The sequence below is a fragment of the Solanum stenotomum genome, chromosome 8 (assembly GCF_019186545.1).
Source record: "Solanum stenotomum isolate F172 chromosome 8, ASM1918654v1, whole genome shotgun sequence".
NCBI lineage: Eukaryota > Viridiplantae > Streptophyta > Magnoliopsida > Solanales > Solanaceae > Solanum > Solanum stenotomum.
In genome coordinates this window covers 2,371,244-2,395,042 of record NC_064289.1, presented here as the reverse complement: position 1 = coordinate 2,395,042, position 23,799 = coordinate 2,371,244, and the positions used below count along the sequence as shown (strand labels likewise).

General features: G+C 30.5%; 3 protein-coding genes across 3 annotated transcripts; 1 reads left to right on the top strand and 2 right to left on the bottom strand.

Moving 5' to 3' along the window:
• The first annotated feature begins 509 nt into the window (after positions 1-509).
• On the top strand, positions 510-4,269 carry LOC125874011 (GDP-mannose transporter GONST2-like). Its single transcript, XM_049554816.1, has 9 exons — positions 510-715; positions 1,438-1,621; positions 1,906-2,045; positions 2,139-2,268; positions 2,666-2,764; positions 2,964-3,118; positions 3,238-3,354; positions 3,816-3,913; positions 3,986-4,269. Exons 1-9 carry the CDS (start codon positions 519-521, stop codon positions 4,027-4,029), a joined length of 1,164 nt encoding a protein of 387 aa, XP_049410773.1. The 5' UTR covers positions 510-518; the 3' UTR covers positions 4,030-4,269.
• Positions 4,270-7,427: 3,158 nt separating this feature from the next.
• On the bottom strand, positions 7,428-9,432 carry LOC125872302 (transcription factor MYB119-like). The gene is made up of 3 exons (XM_049553012.1): positions 9,305-9,432; positions 9,083-9,209; positions 7,428-8,240 (listed from the first exon to the last, which is right to left on the bottom strand). The coding sequence occupies exons 1-3, from the start codon at positions 9,430-9,432 to the stop codon at positions 7,428-7,430; spliced, it is 1,068 nt and encodes a 355-aa protein (XP_049408969.1).
• Positions 9,433-20,042: 10,610 nt separating this feature from the next.
• Positions 20,043-23,068, bottom strand: LOC125872225 (uncharacterized). Its single transcript, XM_049552939.1, has 3 exons — positions 22,781-23,068; positions 20,925-22,537; positions 20,043-20,317 (listed from the first exon to the last, which is right to left on the bottom strand). The coding sequence occupies exons 2-3, from the start codon at positions 22,340-22,342 to the stop codon at positions 20,074-20,076; spliced, it is 1,662 nt and encodes a 553-aa protein (XP_049408896.1). The 5' UTR covers positions 22,343-22,537; positions 22,781-23,068; the 3' UTR covers positions 20,043-20,073.
• Positions 23,069-23,799: the final 731 nt, after the last annotated feature.

Below are 23,799 nucleotides of genomic sequence, written 5' to 3'. Positions count from 1 at the left end.
TGCAGGGCTTAAGCCTTTCTGCCAGATTTTGCTTTGTTGGGAAGATGGGAATTGACTCTTCAGTAGCATTTTCTGATGGAACAAATTTTATACTGGTTTTATAGAGCCCCTAATTTTACGTGAAAGGATAAACTGTTAATATACGAATGAAATGGATTAGTGTAGATGGATGGATAGGGTTCAAATAGCCAATCCCGTCTAATTAGGGATTGAGGGTAGTTGATTCATTGATCGAATGATGGGTTTTCCATTGGTTGGCAGTTGACCAAATTCAGATACTGCTAGCATTATTTTTCATTGTACCAAGGAGGAACAAAGCAGTATAGACTGTAGGCACCAATGTTGGCATTCCATTTTATTCAAATGCACAGTTTTATACAATTAGTTGCACTTAGTAGTACTTGGACTGGTGTAGCAGACTGCTGATAGATTTTAGCTGTTGTCAAGGCAATTCAGAGCTCTTTCTGTGCATGTTGAAACTGATTCCTTTTCTTCTTTCTTGATTAAAGGTTGATTCAATGTCCTCTGCGGTTAAGTTGGAATCCGTTATCTGTCAGAATGGTGAGGAGCCAGATTATACATCTGTAAATGGGAAGGTGGCATTTGCCAAAAGATTAAATGTAGTGCGCAAAATTCTTGAGGGATTCCGTAGGCAAGGAGATTGGTCGGCTATCAAGACATCAATAGGTGCAGTTCGAAGAGTAGCTAGCAACAGGTGTTGTGCTGTTCAACTCTCTACTAGAAATCTCCCCTTTTCTCTTTCTTCTTCATTTTATTGGTCAAGGGGTAGGAGTTATATGAAGCATACTTTCCCTTTAGGAGCTCTCTTTTTGATGTTCTTGTCATCTCTTTCTATGTTATTTATTCTTTTCCTTGAATGTCATTCAAGCTGAATGATAAACAAGCCACACACATTCTTCAGTTTGACGTCATTGGACTTCCCCATTGTCTTATTTTGCTTTCATGGATGTTACTCTTCTTTTCTTGAATAAGAGATACTCATTAATGGAACTTCATGGTTTATATGATAGCTATGTGAATGTTAGCCAACATTTGTAACCCTGCATTGGTGTCTTCTTTCTTGCCTTTGAAAAGGTCTTTTTGAGTCTACTAAAGATCAACTAATGGGTAGTTGTCTTATATCTAGCTATTATCTTTCAATTTAGCATCATTACAATTTACATACCTTCTAAATGGAGCATCTTTCTCTTTATACACAATATATTGAAAGGCAAAGAAAAAGATCTACCTTGGCAATGAACATGTCATTGACTGAATGTTTATCTATTGTGGATGTGAAAGCTTTGGAATATTTCTCAGAACTGCTCCCCAGTGAGATACATAGACTTTTAATGTCTTCCAGCTGGACGAGGCGAGGGCCTGTACTGAAAAGTGATAAGCAAATGAATTATAATAACCTGTTCTTTCATCTCACAGGTATTCCAAAAGTAATCAGGCTGTGGATACGGAAGAAAAAAGGGAACATGGATCTGGAAGAAATTCTGGCCCCCTTTTGTCTGGAACTGCATATTGCCTTTCTTCTTGTTGCATGATCATGCTGAACAAAATTGTCCTTTCAAGTTATTCGTTCAATGCTGGGGTCTCATTGATGTTTTACCAGGTATTCTCTACTTATGGATGGCCATCTTTTCACCCTTAAGAATAACAAGATGAGGCACATTAATGCTTATGGTTAACTATGATGCATGTTATATCATTTGCCCATTTTGATCTCCATGTGGAAACTTTTGGTTCATCCATTTGCATGTCCAACATCCTTTTCAAACTTGATTTTGACCATCTCTAAACAAATCCCTCACATATTACATTCTTTACCTAGTACCCGGAACTTACCGTCTACAGATGTTATTTTATGAAAGCCTATTCTACTTTTACTTCTTGCAGAATCTTATCAGTACTCTCATAGTTGGTATATTGGGTTGCTCTGGAGCAGTGACAGTGGAGAAGCTCAATTGGAAGCTAATTAAAGTTTGGATCCCGGTGAATTTGATCTTCATTGGCATGCTTGTTTCAAGCATGTATAGGTAATATCTGATATGTCTAAACTCACCAATAGATTTATTAATAATTAGCGGAACCTCATTATGCCAATGACATTTACTTGTGCACCTTTTCAGTTTGAAATACATAAATATTGCAATGGTGACAATTCTGAAGAATGTGACAAATATTTTAACAGCAATTGGAGAGCTGTATATTTTTGGGAAGCGGCAGAATCAGAAAGTCTGGACTGCCATGTTTGTTATGGTATGTTTATGTCATTCATCTATACAATGTATATTTAGTTGTCAAAGGGGTCACATCTTCAACGAAAATGGTTTTTGTAATTCTTATGCTGCATATCCAGTCATCATAGTCCATATCAGGATCATGGGGGAACTTGGTATAGTAAACCTGCACACAGAAGTCCTACTAAGCATTTACTTCCCTGATTTTAATTAGATGATAGTCACAAATACTTCATAATTTGCTGTGTTAAAATGATGTACTAACATTTAATTAAGAGGCAACAAAATTTGATTCAACTGTTCCACTTCTTGTTTTATCTTAATTAAGGCCAAAATAGGACTCTGTCTGGCTTCTCACTCACTGAATGATAATTTAGTTCTGTTGTATATGAACTACTGTCTTCTTGCTTTTTCAGATTATCTCTGCTGTATCTGGAGGTATAACAGACCTCTCATTTGATGCTACGGGGTATGCTTGGCAATCAGTTAATTGTATTCTCACTGCAAGCTACTCAGTATGTACTTTCTGCTCGACTCTGTTCTTCATCTTGATTGCTCATACCAAGATTTTGCACAGAAATTGGCTCAGTGACTTCTTTGAATTATAAGAAAACCATAATTTTAGACTTTTTATCATATAACAAGTCAAACTTCAAGTATATGTTTTTCATTTCCCTAATCTTTTGATGTTCATTGGGCATCAATTTTCAACAGCTCACATTGCGACGTGTCATGGACAGAGCAAAGCAATGTACAAAATCTGGATCTCTTAATGAAGTCTCCATGGTGTTACTGAACAATGGGATATCTATACCTTTTGCTATCATCTTGATCTTCATGTTCGATGAATGGCGTTACGTAATTAATGCGTAAGTGTTATATTACACTTTTGAGCATCCCAGCAGTCTCCTCTTTTTCTTTTTAATCCTTCACGTTGGAGATCCCAAATGAATATTGCAGTTTCATACCATTCTTGTTTCATTTGCAGGGATGTAATTAAGATTCCAATGTTTTGGGTTGCTGCGACAGCCAGTGGGCTGCTTGGACTAGCCATTAGCTTCACATCAATGTGGTTTTTGAAACAAACTGGTCCAACCACCTACAGGTGATTTATACTCGCTTGAATTTTCTTAGGGATTTGCATCATGAACTACTTAGCGATAAAAAGCATTCTGCTAGTTGTTGATGATCACGAAATGGACCCAACTGAGCACTTTGGCATGATGTTAATTCTCGATGGATATTTGACATGCTTTCTATTTCCTGCATTTTCTCCATATACCTCTTAAGAGAATTGGAGGAATGCTGGAAGATGTAGACTTATTTGCTATCATTTAAGCCTGCTGTAAGTCTTCACTGATGACAGTTAGATAAGGTTAACTCGCATTATAATGAGACCTTCATATTTGTTCGTATTATTGTAAAGATATAGTAATGCAAGCTTAATAGTTTACTTGAAAAGAGGTATCAGAGTCGTTCTTAAATTTCACATTTTTGTTGCTTTATGAGGTATATTTGAAAGTTAAGACTTGATGATTAATCCTATACTCTTTCTCCTCTCCACAGTCTTGTGGGTTCCTTAAACAAGATTCCCATTTCTATTGCTGGCCTTTTGGTGTTCAAGGTTCCTCTCAGTATCCCAAACTTATTCAGCATACTATTCGGTAACGTGAACAATCCAGATTCTATTCTTGAAAATTTTAGGGCATACTCTTATTGACTGAATTTTGCCATAGGTCTACTTGCTGGAGTACTTTTCGCCAGGGCTAAGATGTCTTGACGCTACGCTGTCATGCCTGTGTATCAATAAAACACCAAGTTTCCCTATATACAAGTCATTGAAGCCCAAAGGAAGATTTCATATTAACTACTTATTATATATTTGGTTTGTTCAGATGCTCATTCACGTGAAATGAAGCATCTATCAATTTTGGTTTTTGTGAGCAGTAATTATTCAATTCAGTCATCTGAACCATCTTTTTCTGGAATATAGATCAAATACTTCAACTGTAGAAAAGGTTACTACGTCTTTATTATCTGTATTGATTGAGATATACTTTATAGTAATCGATTTTCAATAAAATAAAGTATAGTTTAGCCAAAACTATCATCACACCTTTTCTTCGCAGATGACCTTACGCTTATGGCAAGAGCAAACTCCAAGAGTTGTTATACTCTTATGGACTTTAACCAATCTACTGCCCCAAACACTATGTAATTTTCAGGTCCAATTGTAAACTAAGAGGCTATCTCCAACCTCTTATGCATTTTGATCAATCCAATTCAATGATAACTTTGAAAAATATTTTGATGTTCCTATTATTATTTTTTATAAAAATCCTACTTATAACAATGATTTTCAATTCATTATTGATAACTTAAACATTAGACTTGCTAGGTAGAAGACAATTTTTTTAATTGATTCGTACTACTCTTGTTAAACCTTCCTTAAATAGCATACCTAACCATGTAATGAAATACAACATTAGAGGTTGTATCATTCAAATCGTAACGAGGAAATTAAATATTAAGATCAAAAACCTTTTCGATAATGGTGTTCAAAATTTTAATAAGATGTATCCTTCTGCTTACTCAGTGTTTTATTTTTGCTATACATAATACTTATGTCCCTAATATGATTTCCATTAATGATAAACTTGTGTGTTATCTAATTTCAAATGATCTATTTGCAATAAAATCTGCTTAGAAGCTCTTAGACTTCAAAAAGGATAATATTATTTATAATTGTAACAATAACTTCAACTGATTTGAAAAATTACGGCCTCAAACAAGATTAATCATATTTGTTTTGTTTGCTGGTAAAAATATTCCGGAATATGATTATTTAAAGTTGCTTTAATATTACTCCAAACAACAATATCATATATTTTTTCTCTTGATAAATAGTGTAACACCTAAAATTTAATCAAGATCAATTTCTTATCTTGGAGTGAACTAATCTCATTCTATTTATGACATATTCGATAAGCCAGAAATGACAATTTCTTTAACAAAAAAAGACACTCATCAATACTCATGATATCATTGTAAAAACTACTGAGTACGACCTTTTAATTGATAAGAATGATATCATTATTAAACATATACTATAAACGTAAAATGTAATTACCTTCATTACTTAATAATAATATCATTCTTATCAAATAAAGGATCGTATTCAACAGTTTTTGCAATAATATCATGAGTATTGATAGGTAGCAACCAAGTCTTAAATTTCATTTTAAATAAAATTCTCTAGTTAACCAAATAAAAAATATATATTTATATCAATTTTAATTTGTGACACCTTGAAAGTGTTGGCATGACAAACCTAAACTCACTTAACTAATGACATGATTTGCACAAAAGCTTTAGCAAACAGACTTTGCTTAATCTGTGGAAAGCTGGCCATTTGGTACTTCTTTTCACTTTTTTTTTTCACCAATAAAACGTTCATAAACTAAACCTTTTAAGTAAAAGGTGCAGGTAAAAACAAACTAAAGGATAAATTGATGAAATTTATGAAGAAAATACCACTAAGAGTTGTCTGGAAAAAACTAGAAAAAAACAAAACAATCTTTTTTTAAGAAAAAAAACAGTTGAGAAGGATCTAACCTCTTCACATTATAAACTCATGAAACGAAGAATTGTTCACATTGAACTCCTTACAAATAGTGTTTGAATGAAAGAAATAAAATAAAACAAAAAATAGAAGTAAAAATCATGTGTTATCGACATGTATAAGTTGTTAACACATATTATTGATGAATCATAACATACGTGAAATTAATCTTTTGAATTTAGTCAAATAATGTGGAAGTACTGTTTTAATTTTTTTAAAAAAATTGAACATTTCACAAGCATTTTTAGTTGAGTCTTAACACACATAAGTTATATATACGAATAATATTTTTTTAAAAAAATTACTCAAGCATTGCAATTAAAACTTTTACTGTAGTTTGTTATGAATGTAAATATGTTAGTTATGTCTTAGCATATTTATGTATGATACATTTTTAATTGTGAAATAAGGTGGAGTTGAATGGTTAACTTGTCCAAATTAAGATATTTTAGTTTATAATATGAACAGTTGACTTAATTATATACATATATATATATTATTACAAATAGTGTAATAAACTTAATTATTAGTTAATTATTGATGTAATTTTAACAATTGTGACAAATATTCCTTCATAAGTAAGAATCAAACAAGGATATGATTAAAGTGACATCAATAATAATGTCACGGAATTAAGCATAATTACATCATCATGCAAAAAACAAGAAGGCGACAACATACGAAGAGTTGGCCTAACGAGAAGCTAACTATTATTCTCTCCAAATTAAAATATTTTTCACGTTTCACATTTAAAGAGTCAAACTATATGAATTTTGTGATCAATATTTTAGGATGTGTTTTTTTTATCGTATTGATATTACAAGAATTGCAACTTATAATACTTTTCGTATAATTTTAAATATCTAAATTGTGATTTTAAAATGTTTGATTAATCTGAGTCAATAATTAATTAGCTCGAAAGGTTAATCAAATTAACTCTCTAAAAATGAAACGAACACGGAAAAAAAGGATTTGAGAATTAATAATATATCTATACTTCAATCTCTGTGAGTACAAAATATTCAATATGAATGTCACTTTGATCATAAATTTGAATATAGAAAGTCAAAAAATTTAAATAAAATTTATATATTTGAAATTGCAGGAAAGACATTGTAAATTATGCAATGATTTTGTTATTTTACTTTACATAATATAATATGTTTATATACATCGAAGCCCCTAGATAAACAGTGAAAATAATAATTCTAGTGTAATTAAAAGATGAATTCTAACTTCTAAGTCGACAAGGATAAATTGTGGTGACCAATACTAATAATTCAAATATTTTAAAAAGGTTTGACAAAATAATTGTTAGAAAAAAGAATTATTAACTCACAAACAAAACAGTTAAGACATTCACAGAAAACATGACGAGTATGTAACGAATTATTCAAGAAACTGAAAACTATAATAAAACGAGAACCATTAATCATTCTTAAAAACACGATTAAGATAATCCATAATAAAACAAAAACAAAAGTAGTACTAAGTACTATCCCACAATATTTTTTTAACAACTCCATTTCTACAACATAACATTAATAATACTAAGATTAAAAGAAGGTTTTGTTGAAGGTTCCAGCTTGAGATAATTGAGAATTAGTTGAATTAATCATCTCCATCAAATCAACTTCCTTAATGTTTCCTCCTCCTGATGTAGAACAACCTTGATTAGTATTATTCATGCTTCCACATCCAAAACAATCTTGATAATTAGAACCATCTAGAAGGTACGAAAGGTATAGGTCAGGAGGATAATATTGAGGAGTGTAACTCTCAACGTTACACTGAGTGATTGGATTTTCACTAAAGGAGTTCAAACCAGACGAGCTCTTGTTGAGAAGATCTTGAGTTACTACTTGTGTCTCGATAGTACCATTAGTAGTAATATTGTTATTATGTCCAAATAAACTTTGCATGAAGTTCATTTCTTCATCATGTGTTTGATGAGTCATCAAAGACGGAGAATCGTCTTCGGAGTACGGTGGAGTACTTCCTGTGAAAGTAGTGGCGGTGGAACTGCATCCACCGCCACTATAAGTCCCACCGCCACCACCGTAAAATGAGGTGGCGGTTGGGGGAGAATTATCATCACTCATAAAGTACTTGCTTATAATATAATCTTGTAGAACGGTGGAACGAGAGGACGATGATTTGCGTTCACATTGGGTATCATCATCACCTTGTTGATTTTTTTTGTTTTTATTTCTCCTTGAATTTTGCCTTCTTTTAGTTGCATTCCAATGATTCTTGATTGCATTTTCAGTCCTTCCAGGAATTCTTTTAGCAATTTCAGCCCATTTGTTTCCAAGTTGCTTGTGTGATTCCACTAGTAACAATTCTTCTTCTTCACTCCATGTATCTTTCTATTAAACAAAAAAAAAAAGAATTAAAAAAATTAAAGATGTTTATGATTTACAAGAAATCTATTTTAAATTACTTTTTTGAATAAGGTGGACACACTTCTATAACAAACTTTGACGCTTTGTCAAAGAAAAAGTTTTTTCAATCACGAGAAAATGAAGGATTGAAATGAGTCAAGCAATTGTTAAAAATAATGAAAACAAAAATACCTAAAATCAAACCCTAAATTTAAAAACACCTTTTTGATGGAAATTCTTGTGACCAAAAAGAGGTAAAAAAACCATAAAAATCAATTAACCTTTTGGTCCAACCCTAAAAAAAAAAGTTTGTGTTGTCGGTTTATCACAAAAGAAAGAACTTGCTTAATGTCAGGTCAAAAGTGTAATTAAATGTCTTTTCGACTATAAGAAGAAGCAAAACGAAATGAGGAATTTTTGTAATGAATGATCGATTCCTCTATTAGATACCAACATTTTTGTGTTTTTTCATGGACTAGAAAGAACGTCCTAAAACTTTTCTAATAGAGGGATCATTCATTTTTCTAAAAATAAAAACAACAAAAGGCCTTGAAATTAGTCTTTGGAAAATCATTGAGCACACATAACAAATAAATCATATATAAACGGATGGTGTAATAAATCTAAGTGATTAAAACATCATCACCCAAAAATCTATAGCAAAATCTTTGTTCATAGATCATCTTATTTCCAGATATCTAGAGAAAATGAGACAAATTAATAAGTATAGTTAGGGAAGTACTTAAAAAACCTATGAATTTTTTTTAATAAAAAAAACTAGATCGAGAAAATTAATTAATAGAATAACAATCATAGGAGTAAAAAACCTTGATATCGGGACGTAGATGATTATGCCATCTTTCTCTACATTGTTTTCCTGCTCTTGCTTCCATTTTCTCAGCAATTTGTGCCCATTTTCTTACTCCAAATTGTTTAACCAACCTAAGCAATTTCCTTCATAATCCCAAAAATAAAAAAAAAAGTTAAATACAACAGTAACATACACAATATAATTTCACAAGTATGATCTGGTGAAGTAGAACGTATACCTGTCTTCTTCATCAGTCCATTGACCTTTGATCAAATAATTTGTTGATGAATTTCCTTCTTTCACCTTTTTTCCACTCTCTTTAACTTTATTTTTTTCATGATCAAACAAACCATTATTTTCTTGCATTTCATTCATATAAAACCCTTCCATAACACTTGGCTCTGGCAAATTTGGCCATGATATCCCATTTGCATGGCTACTAAAACTTGCATTTCCACCAACAAAATGAGAAAATTCACTAAAAACATTTTCATTATTATTTTTTTGTTGAGGAAAATAATTTTCATGACTCAACAAAAACCTATCTATGGCTGTTAATGGAGGAGGATGATGATTTTTTGATAAATTTTGATAAGGAAGAAAAGCACTTTCTCCTTCCATGGAAAAGAGAAAAAAAAAAGGAATATTTTCAGCAAAAGAAATTGCTTTGAATAAAAGGAAAGTGAGTGAGTTTTCTTCTAGGTTTGGAAGATATAGACATAAAAATAGCTAATAAAGAGCTTATAATATGTTATCACTATGTAAAGAGGTGAGGGTTAATCTCAGCCGTTGATTTAAAAATCAATCCAACGGTTTAGAAATGAGGTGTGAGTGTAACTCCTGAGCTTCCTCTTTGTGTCAACAGTAGAAAGAAACTAAAAGTGGGAGAGATTAGTGCTGTCCTTAATTAATATTCATTATTGTATAATTTTAAAAAAGTTTAATGGTTTCTAATTCATTTAGAGATTTAATTTTTTGTTTTTTTATCAATAGTCATGAGATGCTAGCAATATAGTCAAAGTCAAGGCTACTCTAAATAGCGTAAAATAGTATTTTCAAAATAGCATAATAATGTAATCTTGAAATGTGGTTGAAAGATAATTGTTAAGATGATCAAAGGAAATTACGTTTGACTAATAAAGAATGGTATTACTTTTGTTCAAAATATTTCAAGTATTATTATTTGCGAGGTTCGAAATTTTTATAAGGAAGTCAATCAAATCGCAAATGCCTTAGAAAAATGGAAAATTCAAATGAAGGACTGTATTCGGAACACTATTGAGTGTATACTCCCCTCAGCTTTGCAATTGTATTTATTAATATAAAGATCATGTGATCATCCAGTAATAAACTTAAAAAAGTCATGAGATGCGAAAAAATGAATTATAAGGACATTATTAATTATACATATTTGGTAAGAGATAATTAAGAACGATAAAAGATAAATAAATATGTAGATTTTTTGGCAAATAAACGATACATACGTAAAGAAGATTGGTTAATTTGAGAAAATATCAACGAAATGACTTTTTTTTAATGTCCAGTATACTTATTAAGTCATGTAGCTTATACAAAAAATTAAAGTTTTTTTTTTTCGAGGTACAAGAAAAATGTTTTTTCAACCATTTAGAATTTATCTTTTGCTTTACCAACAATCAGGTGATCCTAAACTATCGATTATAAGGGTATTATTATACACATTTGATATAAGACGAATAAATGTGCAAATTTATTTTGTAAGAGATAAATAAGTGTGTAGATTCTTTAACAAATGAATAATATAGACATGAAGAAAATTGGTTAATCTAAAAAAGAATTCAACAAAATGGAGCTTTTACTTTCAGCTTAAGTATGTCATGTACCTTATTAAAAATAATAAGAATTATTTTCTCGAGATACAAGAAAATTATCTCTCCAGTCATTTAATTTATTTTTTTTATTTTACCAATAGTCATAAAATGCTAAAATATCAATTATAAGGTCATTATTATACACATTTGATAAGAGATAAATAAATATGTAGATTTGACCAATATATTAAATGGAGTTTTACTCAATGTACTAAATCATGTAGCTAATAAAAGATGCTAATTCTTTTTCATAGGTGCAAAAAAAATATATTTCCAATTATTTAGAATTTTATCTTTTGTTATACCAATAATGATGAGAGGCTAAATCATCGATTATATGTAAGGTCATTATTATACGCATATAGAAAGAGATAAATAATTGTGCAAACTTTTTTGATAGAAGAGAAATAAACGTGTAGATTTCTTAACAAGTGAATGATATAGACATGAAGAAGATTAATTAGTTAATCTAGAAAAATTCCAACAAAATATAGCTTTTACCCTCGGTTTAAGTACGTCATATAACTTACAAAAGTTTCTAAGAACTAATTTTTCTAAATACAAAAAAATTCCAATCATTTAAAATTTATTTTTTATTTTATACCAACGGTCTATAAGACATCAATTATAATGTCATTATTTTACACATCTAGTAAGAGACAAATAGTTAACGAGCAATAAACGTGCCAATTGGTAAGAGATAAATAAGCATATAGATTCTTTAACAAATTAATTAAATCGGCATGAAGAATATTGGTTAATTTGAAAAAATGTCAACAAAATGGAGTTTTTACTCTCGCCGTAAGTACGACATATAGCTTATAAAAGATTCTAATAACAATTTTTCTTGGGTACAAAAAAATCATTTCTCACAATCAGTTAGAATTTAATTTACTATGTTCTATCAACAATCATGAGATGCTAAAATATCAATTATAAGGTCATTATTATATGTACACATCTTGTAAGAGTCAAATAAACATGTAAATTTTTTAGCAACTGAACAGTATAAACGTAAAGAAAATAAGATTAATTTTTTTTATGAGAAACAAGAAAAATGTTTTTCCAATCATTTAGAATTTACTTTTTGTTTTACCAATTACAATCATAAAATGCTAAGATATAAAGTATAAGGCCAATATTATACATATTTAGGTGGAGATGGAAAAAAGAAAAAAAACCTTTTTCTAGTGTACCAAAAAAAGTTCATATTTATCCATTTAATTTCGCGCTTAGGGATCAAATATATTTTATATTTTTTTAAAAAAAGAAGAAGAATTATTGTTCTTAAAGCCAATGGGGAATTAAATTTTGTTTTAGAGGATAGGGTGAATTAAAAGGATGATAATTAATAAGGTAATTGGTGCTCTTAATTTTCTCCATAGTGTAATAAGAGGGAATTATGGACGACTTTAAGCTCCATATTAATACCTCTCTCAATTACTGTTAATTGCTTAATTACTCATTTAGAGATAACATGATGACCGGCCCCTTTAATTTGCACTTTTAATCCCTAAATTAATGCTATATACTGGCTTAGTCCTAGTATTATTCGACTTATCACTATTAACTTTTAATTAAATTATGCGGAAAATTTCAGTTGTTCAGCTAACGGCCCTTAAAATATTTAACATTGTGTTTACTACCACAAAGGGTAGTTGAGGAATCTAAATAAATCATAAGTCCTACACATCACTTAATTACCCTAATTCTGCTTAAGACATTTTTTTTCAAAAAATCTTACAGATTTGTTTAAACACTTTTTCCTTAAAACTATTGTATCAAAAAATTTAACGAGTTTGTTTCCTTCCAAAAGAGGTCGGGGGTAGATTAATAATTATGTTTGTTAACTAAGCTTACAAATCGGATCAAAAACTTATTTCACGTGTTATAAATCGTAACTTCACAAGTATTTGTTTAGAAGGTGTCAATTGTCATACTTGAAAAATAATTAGATGATATAAATTGATAAAGAGAGAAAATATAAATTTATTAAACGAAAAATAAAGTTTTACTCTTATAAATGATAAAAAATAATTAAATAAATATTTTAATAATTTTTGGGCCTCAAGCTCACTTACTTGGGGGTCAACTGGCAGTGGGGCCTCGTATCTTTTGGGCCCAAATATTGGTATGCGGTACTCAAATATTTATTCCTACTATTTAAGAAAAAATTATGCGGTTAAACAAACTTATACTATTTAATTACTCATCATAGCTATAGTTNAAATGGATATTAAGGTAAGTAAAGGAGTGTAGTTAAGTAATTTGTCCAATATTTATTCCAACTATTTAAGAAAAAATTATGCGGTTAAACAAACTTATACTATTTAATTACTCATCATAGTTATAGTTTGATATAATTACCACTCGCGACTAACATTAACTATTAATTACGTGGGCTCACTACAAGTTTGTATAATTAGTCACGTTTGTATATGTATAATTCGCCACATTTGTATAATTCACAAGTAACAATTCTTTGTTTGATTTGTATTTGTATACGATGGTTTGTATGTGTATACGACGATGATTTTCTTTGGTTTTTCAGTTTTGTCATCATATACATTCAATCTTTTTGTGTATGACTTTTGAATGTTTGTATAAAAGTGTAGTTTTCGGATTTTGTATAATATAATTTATATAATGCAATTTGTATAATATATTTTGTACAATTATTTAAAGTTCATATGTTTATGTTTGTATCAATTCATTATTTTGAGTTTTATTATATTTGTATAATTCCAGACTTTATATTACTCAATTATACAAAAGCATGCGAATTCTACAAACGTACCTCCGAATTTTACAAATGAGATGTGAATTATACAAATTATTGTCCTCTCTAGCTCGCCTCTCTCCTCCCTCTCCCAATCTCACTTTCCTCTCTCCTCTTTCTCCCAATCTCGTTCGCCTCTCTCTTCCCTCTCCCAATCTCTCTCGCCAAAATATACAAATACATATATATATATATACAATTATCTTACCGATATACATATACAATTCACCTCTCTTCCACTCTCTGCCCTCTTTCGCTCACCTCTCTCCTCCCTCTCACAGTCTCGCTCGCCACTCTACTCCTTATAACATGTAGCTATGAATCGTAATTAGTAAACTATAGCTATGGAGTGTAATTAGGCTATTTTTGAGTGGCTATATGCGAAAGTTCTGCAATATTTAATCACATTCTATTGTGTTACTATCGAATTATATAACTTTACTAAGATTAAATAAATTATAAATCAAAGTGAGATATGTATTATTTAATCACGATTTATGAATAATAGTATGCGTAAAGATGTGTGTCATGTTTATAACTGGATTCAGAAAAATCCATATTTGAAATTGAGTACCAGCTAGCCACTTCAGCCCACATCTTTCAGATCAATAATTTATGAAGCCCAATTTACTGGTCTACTGGGCCTACAAAAGCCCATATCTTCTAAATATCATTGAACCTGGTCATAACAACAACAATTTTCAATAAGATCTCACAAGTAGGATTTGAAGAAAGCGAAATATACGTAGATTTTATCCTTAGTATGTGTTGGTCGGGGTAGAGAGATTGTTTACTTTTAAATTGTTGTTAAGTAGTGAGCTACTAAAAATATCTAGGTAGTGACCAACAAGGTGAAAGTTGTGCAGGAAATCAAATCCTCACCAAAAGGTAAAGTTTAAGTAGCTAAAGCACTAAATTTTATTGATTGATGAAATACGCATGCTTCGTATTCAAATAATACATCTATATCCTTAGCTACACATGTATATTACGTAATACAATTGTCTTAAATACTATAAAACAAAGTGTTAAGATCAAGTCAATCTGAGTGGATAAGCACCTAATGCACATCAACTACTTTCGGAAGTACACATATCATGTCTTTATTTTTCCCATTTTATCCATGTTGCGTGATGAATATTTTTGAGAAAATATATCAACAAAAGAATAACGATTTGACAAGCTAATCTTAGCTATCCCTAGTAGATTGTCCATGTGTTATGTTGGGTATTAAGTATCTTTGAGTTTGAGGACTTGAATTAAAGAATAATCTCAAAATAAGAGTTATCTTAGCAGAACAAAAAAATTATCCTAAGTCTATACATTTTCAAAAAAACATTTATTAAATTGGGATAATTTAATTAACCCCACATTATACACATTATATTTATTGATATCTTAATGAATATGATTTTTGCTAAAATAACACTTATTTTGGAACGTAATAAATGTCTTATATAATTCGATGAATTTACTTTAGTGGGCCGATGCATTCACGAAAGACATAAATACAGAGACAAAACGTAAGCTATTTTAGGTCCATTATGGATGGGAAAAGGCTAATATATATATATGAAAACAAGTGGACAATTTCCAATCTAAATGTCAAAAAAGTAAATTATTGTGCTCGTGATATGTGTCTTCTCGTATTTAACTTTTCCACAAAAGAATATGGATTGATTATATACTTTTTCTTTGATCATCAAAGTGTTAAATCAGATTTATAAAAGTATAGTTTAAAATTGCTGAATCATGCAGTTATTATTTTCAAATAATTACATAACACACTCAAATATAATATGAATATTGTTATATTAGTTGTATATAAGGAGCGAAAGTATTTTATTTTATTTTTTATAGAAAATACGACCCTGTGAGATTTGGTCGAAATAAAGTGCATTGTATGTGTTTGAAGAGAATTTTTACTTCAAAAGAAAAGGTATATTGCATTATAAAACATATATCACTGTCTCTATCATTTTTCTAACATTTAGCTACGAATCGTAATCAAGCAACTATTGTTATAGAGCTTTGATTATATTTTTAGTCGTAGTTATTTTTAAAATTTCCTCTTGGTCATACGGGTAAAACTTTTTAAATGATTTGTATATTCAAACTTTGGTTTGTGGCAATGAGAAAACATTAATGGTAATTACTTTTTCTTGTGAAAATAAAGTTCTACATATTTATACCATTTAGATGTTAGATTGTGTCACATTGGTTGAGTGAACCTGCTATTGCCTCCTTATAATATTGTTTTAATGAGTAACCCTCATCAATATGAACTTTGCTTTTGATTTTATTCAAGCTCTGTGATCTGTTTTTTGTTACTTAAAATATCAAACACTTGTCCAAATTTACAGTTATCAGCTTTCTCTTACAAAAAGCATAAATATAATAACATATTTAGTGTGATCTCATAAATATAGTCTAAAGCCTAGGATATACATAAATTTTACTCCTATTTTTGTGAGGTTGAAAGATTATTTCCGATAGTTAAAAGAATTTAGTAAATACATATTTTATTTTGAATTAACTTGATTATAGCTACGTAGGAATCTATTAATTTGTTTCAATATTCACTATATGTACGGTGTGACAAACGAGCTTTATTTTGTTAGGGTTTTGCCCTGATTTTCTTACCATAATTTAAGATTTATTTTTCCTTAAAGAAAAGACAAAACATTACCATAAATGTTTTTACTTTTCTTGAAGGGAAAATACAATATTCTTTCATATTTGGTTTATTCTCTCCTTTTAGGACTCTTTTTCTACTAAGAAAAGGTTTTAGGACTCTATAAATATAGGTTTGTTTCTTCTAACACAAAAACAATAGCATCCACAATGTAGTCATTTAAGAGTCTTGTTTATGGGGAGATTTATTCTCTCTAAAGTTTCAATGTTTTTCTTTATATTAGTTTTGATATAATAATATTTTGATTTTTAGTATAAGTTTTTGATATCTGATTTATCAATCATATGATTTGCAAATTGTAAACTTCCGCATGACGCCCTAATCACCTTCAGAACCCAACATATTTCTCAAATGTGATTTATTTTTATTTTTTGAAAAAGAGCAGTATTATCCCCTCCATTCACATCTACTGGATAACTTAACTCATATTCAAAGTTAAATTGAGTTAGATTAATTCAATAATTAAAATTAAAATTTTCGATATTCAAAAATTATATGAAATATTATAAGTTGCAATTCTTCTCATATTAATATAATGAAAAAATAAATTTGAAAATGTTAGTCAAAAGTCATACAATTTGACTTTTGGGAGACAAAATGTGACAAGTAAAAATAAATCGATAGAATAAATGAAGAAAGAATATTTGTGGTATTAATTTATGTTCCTCTGGCCACCTCACCCTACCAAATGTGGAAGTTTCTCGTACAATGAACTAAGCAAATTAAAGAAAATCACATGAAGTAGTTGTGTATGATATGGTCTTTCATAAGGAAGTATGGTGTTGAAATTAAAGTAAATGTCTTGCATTAATAGTATATTGACGGTGCTACCATGCTGCAAAGTAACCGTAAATTAAAAACAATAAAAATTACAGCGATATGAGTTATGATAGAATGGTTGAATCTATTGACTTTAATAAGAGATACTATTAGATTTAAGCTTATGAGAGGTTGAGATTGAAAGGAGTGTCATCCTTAAAAGTAAATCTTGTAATGTGCGAAGATTAATTTAATTCGACTCTAATATGAATATCAGTGGAAATCAGTATTATTAAAACCAATTCTTGACATTTTTGTTTATAAATTGTATTAGTTATTATTGCCTAAAACCCTGCATGTCTCATTATATATGGGTTTTCTTCCACAGATGGAGTACCAAAGTAGTTCCTAATTTCCCATTCCTTGTGATGTGACAAATACACTAGCTTAATTAAGGGATAGTTAAATTAATGAAAAAGATCTCATATGCTTACTTATAATTTGAATGGAAAAAAATTTCTTACAAGAATATAACATTTGTAATCCCAGAGTTTGAAGAAAGAAAATATTGACAGAGCCATTGTATAAATATTAAAACATTTTGGCCAGAATTTGGCCAGAGAATTAAAAAAATTATAATATTTTTTTTATTTTAAAAGAAATCGATCTTTTTTCCATTTTTCTGTTAAAAGGGTAAAAATGTTTAAAAAGTTAAAATAACATAGAAAAACTATCATTCTAGCCAAATTCTGATCAAATTTTCTGGCAAAAAAGACTTTTCCTACTATTAATTACAGACGTAGCACAAGTATGAAACATATTATTCCCTCCTATTTTTCTTTTTAGTCAGAATAAAAGTTTCTCTTTTTTAACAACTTTTAATTTTAACTTTACATGTAATATGTTCAATACCACAAAATTAAAATATATAGTAGATTATTTGACTTATTTTTAATTCAATACCATAAGATTAAAAAAATAATTTTTTAAATTCCACATCAAATTAAAACAAGACAATTAATTGAAACCGCAAAAAATGCTCACCATGTAAAATGATTTCTCGATTATTCCAACCATTTTCCTTTATAAGAAAATATGGAGTACCGTGAGAATCACGAGGATTGTAATCGGTGAAAATTGGTCAATTGAACACTTTATAATTTGAATCTAATACTATTCATGCAAATACTTCTTATTTGTCCTTTTGTGATCTTTTATATTTAAAAAAAATAATCAAATTTCTTATAAAATATAACATTAAAAAATAAATTTATAAAACATTACAAAACCAATTGCGATTTGCGACTATCTACCTACTATCATCGCAATTTGAGACTCGTATATTATGCATTATAAATGTTCGTTAATCATTTGATTACAATCTGTAATTCCACTAATTTTTCATTTAGAGAAAGAAAAATATTTTAAGAAAGATCTTCGAATACTCACGCAATAGATATTTTAATCAATTTTTATTATTTTATTTAAATAAATCTCACGTGTAATATTAATAAAGTGATAGTGCGCCACCTTCAATTATTTATTTGGAGCACAGGCTAAGGTCCACACAATTGCAACCAAATCTTCGTCGTGAACGAAAGGACTCTAATTTCTCAAATTTTTAGTGATATATAGAAAGATAAGTTCTATCTATAATGGACTGGCCCTTTTATTATTCCCAGCAGAAAAAAAGAAAATTATCATCATTATTATTTACTCTATTAGCTAACTTAGAAAATAAGGAATCTCTTTGTTTAATAAAATGATGTAAGCATATAGAATAAGAGTTAAAAATATTTAATTTTCAGTGATATATCAGAAAGCGATTTTTTTTCTGCTATACTACCGGTTGTTGCTTACCCTTTACATCAAACTTATAGATACATAATATATGTTTGTAAATAATTATTTACATATAATTTGACGTAAATATTGTATTTACTCCTATTATGATCGACGGCATCACAACACGAAAGAGACATTTAGATTGGTACTTCTAGCATAGTCACGTGAACTCTTTTCTATGCAAAAAAGATAATATATTTATAAACATTCTCTTACTTTCTTGTACAAAGATAAAAATATATAGATCTTACAGTAGATGCACATATATTATATTAAAATAAATAATACTGTTGTTGTAATAGACCATCTTCATGTGCTAAACCGTACTGTGTTTAAGTGCATACAACATCCACATAGCACAAAGCATGGGCTTCCCTATGCATGGGATCATGTCATTCAGCAGAGCTACACAACAAAAACAACAAGAAGTCCCACACAATGGAGTCTGAAGAAAGAAGAGTATACACAAACTTTACTTCTACTTCAAAAGTGAAATAGAGAGTGTGTTTCCGATAACCAGCAAGTAACAAAAGTTACGCATTATTGCAATTATCTATTAACAAAAGTTTAATTACAATTTGGCCATCTGAACTGAACTATGCAAAACAAAAGGAAAAAGAAATATGTTAAAGAAAACAGAAAAATCACAAAGTAGAGACCCTCTTCACTTTTCTCTGATCTAAAATAGCCAAGACTTGCTGAATTTACACATTTGAAGAGGAGCTGTATCATATTATTACTACTAGAAAGTAGTAGTATTATTTAAATAAGGCCAAAGGGATATGATATGATATGGTTTGTTAATTAACAAATCCAAGTCACCCTCCTTGCTCTTCCTTGTCTCCAACAACACCACTGTCCAGCAATTAACAAACAAAGGGAAAGTCCAAGTGAAGCAGTTGATGATCAAATGTAGCAAACCAAAATTATCTTGGACACCCTTGTCGTTATCCCTTTATTTTATTTTTCTCAATTGTATCTCCTTAACCAATAAGATTTTTCTTCGATCTCGTCTTCTTGTTTTTGTCCTACATCTTCCACATTAATCAATCATCTTTATTCTCTTTTTCGTTTTGGGATTATAGATCAGTATTGGAAGAGTCGAGTGGGTAACAAGTATCTTCACCACCAGTATTCCAAAGAAAATGAGCATAATTAGCTGCATAAAAGTTATTGCTTGGTTCTGCAGCTATAGCTTGATTAAACGTCTCTTCTGCTGCCCAAAGGTCCTTCCTTACTTTCCAGAGAAAATTTGCATACTTATTCAATGCCTCTGCATCCTTTGGCTCCACCTCTGCTGCTTTCTTGAAGTACTTTTCTGCTCTGTTATGTAACAAAAACACAAAAATAAGTCCATAGCAAACCAATAATTGAAGACCATATACTGCTTCTAAACCTTGCTCCAAAAATGTTGTCCCACCCATGTATAATTCTCCAAAATACATACACTATATGACACGGATGCAACAGTATTTTTGAACGATCCGAACAACATAGTAATTTCTAAGACTCATAATGTCTAATTACTATTTAGAAAGATATGACACAGATGCAACAGTATTTTGAAGGATCTGAGCAACATAGTAATTTTCTAAGACTAAAATGGGGACTACATGCAGTATGATATTTCAATGAGAACCCACACCTTGGGACCACTCAGAATAGTATAATTTGGAAAAGATTTAAAGTACTACCACACACTCCTCTATCAAGAAACAATCCCATCCAAAGTATACAAAAACGACAATTGCTTTGAGAAGGTGATTTTTCAAGCCCACCAAAACAATTTTTCTACAAAGTAATTGACCTTATGTTATCAGCTAATTGAGCAAAAAAATCATGACTGAATCTTCCCAATTAGGTAAAGTTCTCATCTTAGCACAAATAAAGGATAAAAATCTAACATAAGAATAAGAGAAAATTTTGGTACCTGTCATAATCTTGGGCGACCAAGAAAAGAAATTGAGCATAATTGGTTAGCAATAGTGTATTTTGCGGTTCTTGCTTTAGCTCCACTAGATACACCAGCTCTGTTTTGATATACTCTGCATAGTTGCCGACTTCAATATTTGCGTTTATTGGAGAGACAAATCTTTGCATGGTTTCATGATCCAAGGACTCATCTCTCACTGAAGCCTGCATCTTAGAAGCCTCATCTACAATTGAATTCCAAATCTGCAACTCTTCTTCCGTTGTTTCTTGTCCAGATACACACTCTTCTTCACCAACCCTACCGCTCTCGACTGAAGAGATCCCATTCGACATCTGTCCGTCAAACCTCCCATCACCATCATTTCCACTAGCAATTGGCTTGTAGCTCCCACCACCATTGCCTCCACCAATTGAAGTAACTTTTCCACTTGAAGATGACACTGAAAATGTCTTAATTGCAGAAGAATCAAATTTCTGGTTGAAATGACTCTCATCTAAAGTAGAAACAGTCTCGGTGAGTGGTGGCGGTGTAGCAGCAATAGCAGCACTGCTTGCCATAGAATGAACACTATAATTAGCCAACAGTATCATCACATATACCATTAAAGTTGGTGTATGTGAGAATACTTGCTGGAATAACCACACAAAAGATGCATGCATCTCCTTCTGTACTCTCACTAAGATCCCCTGTAGATCTTCATAAAACAGCAACTCCCTCATCTGCAAAGTATAGCTTTGCAGCTCTCGAATTATGAACACCATATTCGAAAATGCTTTTTTCACAGAACAGTATGCTGACTCTCCTGCATCTCTGATCCCATCTTGCCATTGTTTTTTTCTCTTTATAATCCTAAGAGAAAAAGGGAGATCCACACTATTCGCCTTCCATTCAATATTCGCAGGAATTATCTCGTCTCTTTCAGGCCAATCCGGTTGTTCTAGAGGATCAAACGGCCTCTGATTCTCCAAAAACTTAATATCATAACTATCACTGCTAATACTTTCATCCCTTGTTTCCATAGAGTCACTCTGAGAACTTATAGTACTGGAATTTTCAACGTCTGATAACTGGAATTTCTTTGCCAATTCTTGTATCTCCTTCGAAAACTCTTCATCTGAAAATGAATCTAAGCTGGCGCTGGTGCTTGAAGCCCTTCTAATTGTTCTAGTCCTTGGCTTAAGCTGCTCACAAGATTTAGATCTGTATAGATTCAACAATTGGGTACCAAAAAGTGCCGATTTGTCCAGCCTATGGACATACCGACAAATAAGAGACCCTTTTCTGCTAAAACTATGGCGTTTTGAGGAAGAAGGGGAAGAAATTGCAGAAGCAAAAGTTTGAGAAGAAGAAGAGGTTGAGTGAGGAACAAAAGGTTGAGCCCATTGCAAACATGTAGTGGCAACTTTCACTCCCATTTTTCTCCACTCAAAACCTCTTAAACCAGAGATTATATGGAGGGTTGAAAAAAAACAACTCAAAACTCGAAACCGAAACCCAGAATACTAGCAACAAGAAAGAAGAAGAAAAAAGTCTCAACCCTTTTGATTCGGATCCACAAAAAGGCTTCACCTTACTTTCTTCTTTGATTTCAAAATTCGAGATCCCAAAACCTGCAAAAACAAGTATAAATGAACCGACCAAATAAGTCAAATCACGTTCACAACTGTTTCCCTGAAAATACACGGAAAGGGTAAACCATATAGTTTTCGAGTTGAACTGAATTAGTAAACGCAAATATATATAATAACCAAAAAGTTGTTTCAGCCATTAAAATAGGATCAAAATAACAACAAAGTTCAATATTAATAAAATGAACATAGAAATTCATCTCAATTTATCAAAAGAAGACTTACGTCCTAATAATACGCAGCACTGTCACCGAAAAAGCAGTAGCACTGTCACCGGCAAAGCAGTGATTTCCGGCGGTGAAAGCGAAGTATGAGCACCGCAGAAGACTTACGCTTATCAACAATTGCAGTGTAGTTGAGGTGTTATATATATGCCAGCTTGAACAGAAAAAGGTCACTGTCTATATTATAATTTCATTAATTATTATAATAATAAAAATAAACAAAAAATTATAATTTTAAAAAAAAAATCTCAACAGAGTCCAAAACGGACGGAGAAGTACGAATAGAATCGAGTAGTATAGTAGTATACACGTACTATATATTATAAAGAGTTGAGAAGTTGCCGGTATGATATTTTACTTTCTTTTCTTTTTTTTTGGGTATAATGCTAGGATATTTTTGACAGCTGTGCCCAAGTCATAGCCAATTTGCAATTTGCAACGAAGAAGATTCTACATTTTTTGTTTTACTTAAATTATATGGAAATTTTTTTTGATCATATTAATATTAGAAAGTAATATACATGGGAGTTCAGACAAACACAATAATTTTTTCATAAATTTTGTATTTGTATTGAAAAATTAAATAATTATATGTATATATTAACTTTTGAACCCATATCAAAATTGATTGATAGCTCAGTGGTAATGAATGAAACATGGAAATACTTTCCACGCTAGAACTCCAAAACTTCTCATTTTGTCTTCGCCTCTAATTTTAAATATCTAAACTTGACAAGTGAAAAAGAATGGAGGGAGTGTAACATAAAAAAAAAAAATTAGACTTTTATTACTTTAATTGTTTATTAAAGAAGTGATTTTTTAGGGTGGTTTATGAAATATTTTGCAAACAAAATTCTCAAATATATTTTTCAGTGAAGAAGTGAGTCGACGTTTATTTTTTTTAAAAAAACTCATATACTAACAGTTAATAATATTTTTGCAAGTGCTAATCATTCAAAACAATTTTTTTCCGTATAAACTACTGTATATTTTTCAAAAAGCTTTGTAACAAAATTATTT

Coding starts and splice junctions, on each gene's coding strand:
- LOC125872302 (XM_049553012.1), bottom strand. CDS start 9,432: ATGCAAGAAAATAATGGTTTGTTTGATCATGAAAAAAATAAAGTTAAA. Junction 9,210..9,304: donor TGGACTGATGAAGAAGACAG/GTATACGTTCTA, acceptor GGGATTATGAAG/GAAATTGCTTAGGTTGGTTA. Junction 8,241..9,082: donor ATCTACGTCCCGATATCAAG/GTTTTTTACTCC, acceptor TTTGTTTAATAG/AAAGATACATGGAGTGAAGA.
- LOC125872225 (XM_049552939.1), bottom strand. CDS start 22,342: ATGGGAGTGAAAGTTGCCACTACATGTTTGCAATGGGCTCAACCTTTT. Junction 20,318..20,924: donor GTCGCCCAAGATTATGACAG/GTACCAAAATTT, acceptor GTTACATAACAG/AGCAGAAAAGTACTTCAAGA.
- LOC125874011 (XM_049554816.1), top strand. CDS start 519: ATGTCCTCTGCGGTTAAGTTGGAATCCGTTATCTGTCAGAATGGTGAG. Junction 2,046..2,138: donor CTTGTTTCAAGCATGTATAG/GTAATATCTGAT, acceptor GCACCTTTTCAG/TTTGAAATACATAAATATTG. Junction 3,119..3,237: donor TGGCGTTACGTAATTAATGC/GTAAGTGTTATA, acceptor TTTCATTTGCAG/GGATGTAATTAAGATTCCAA.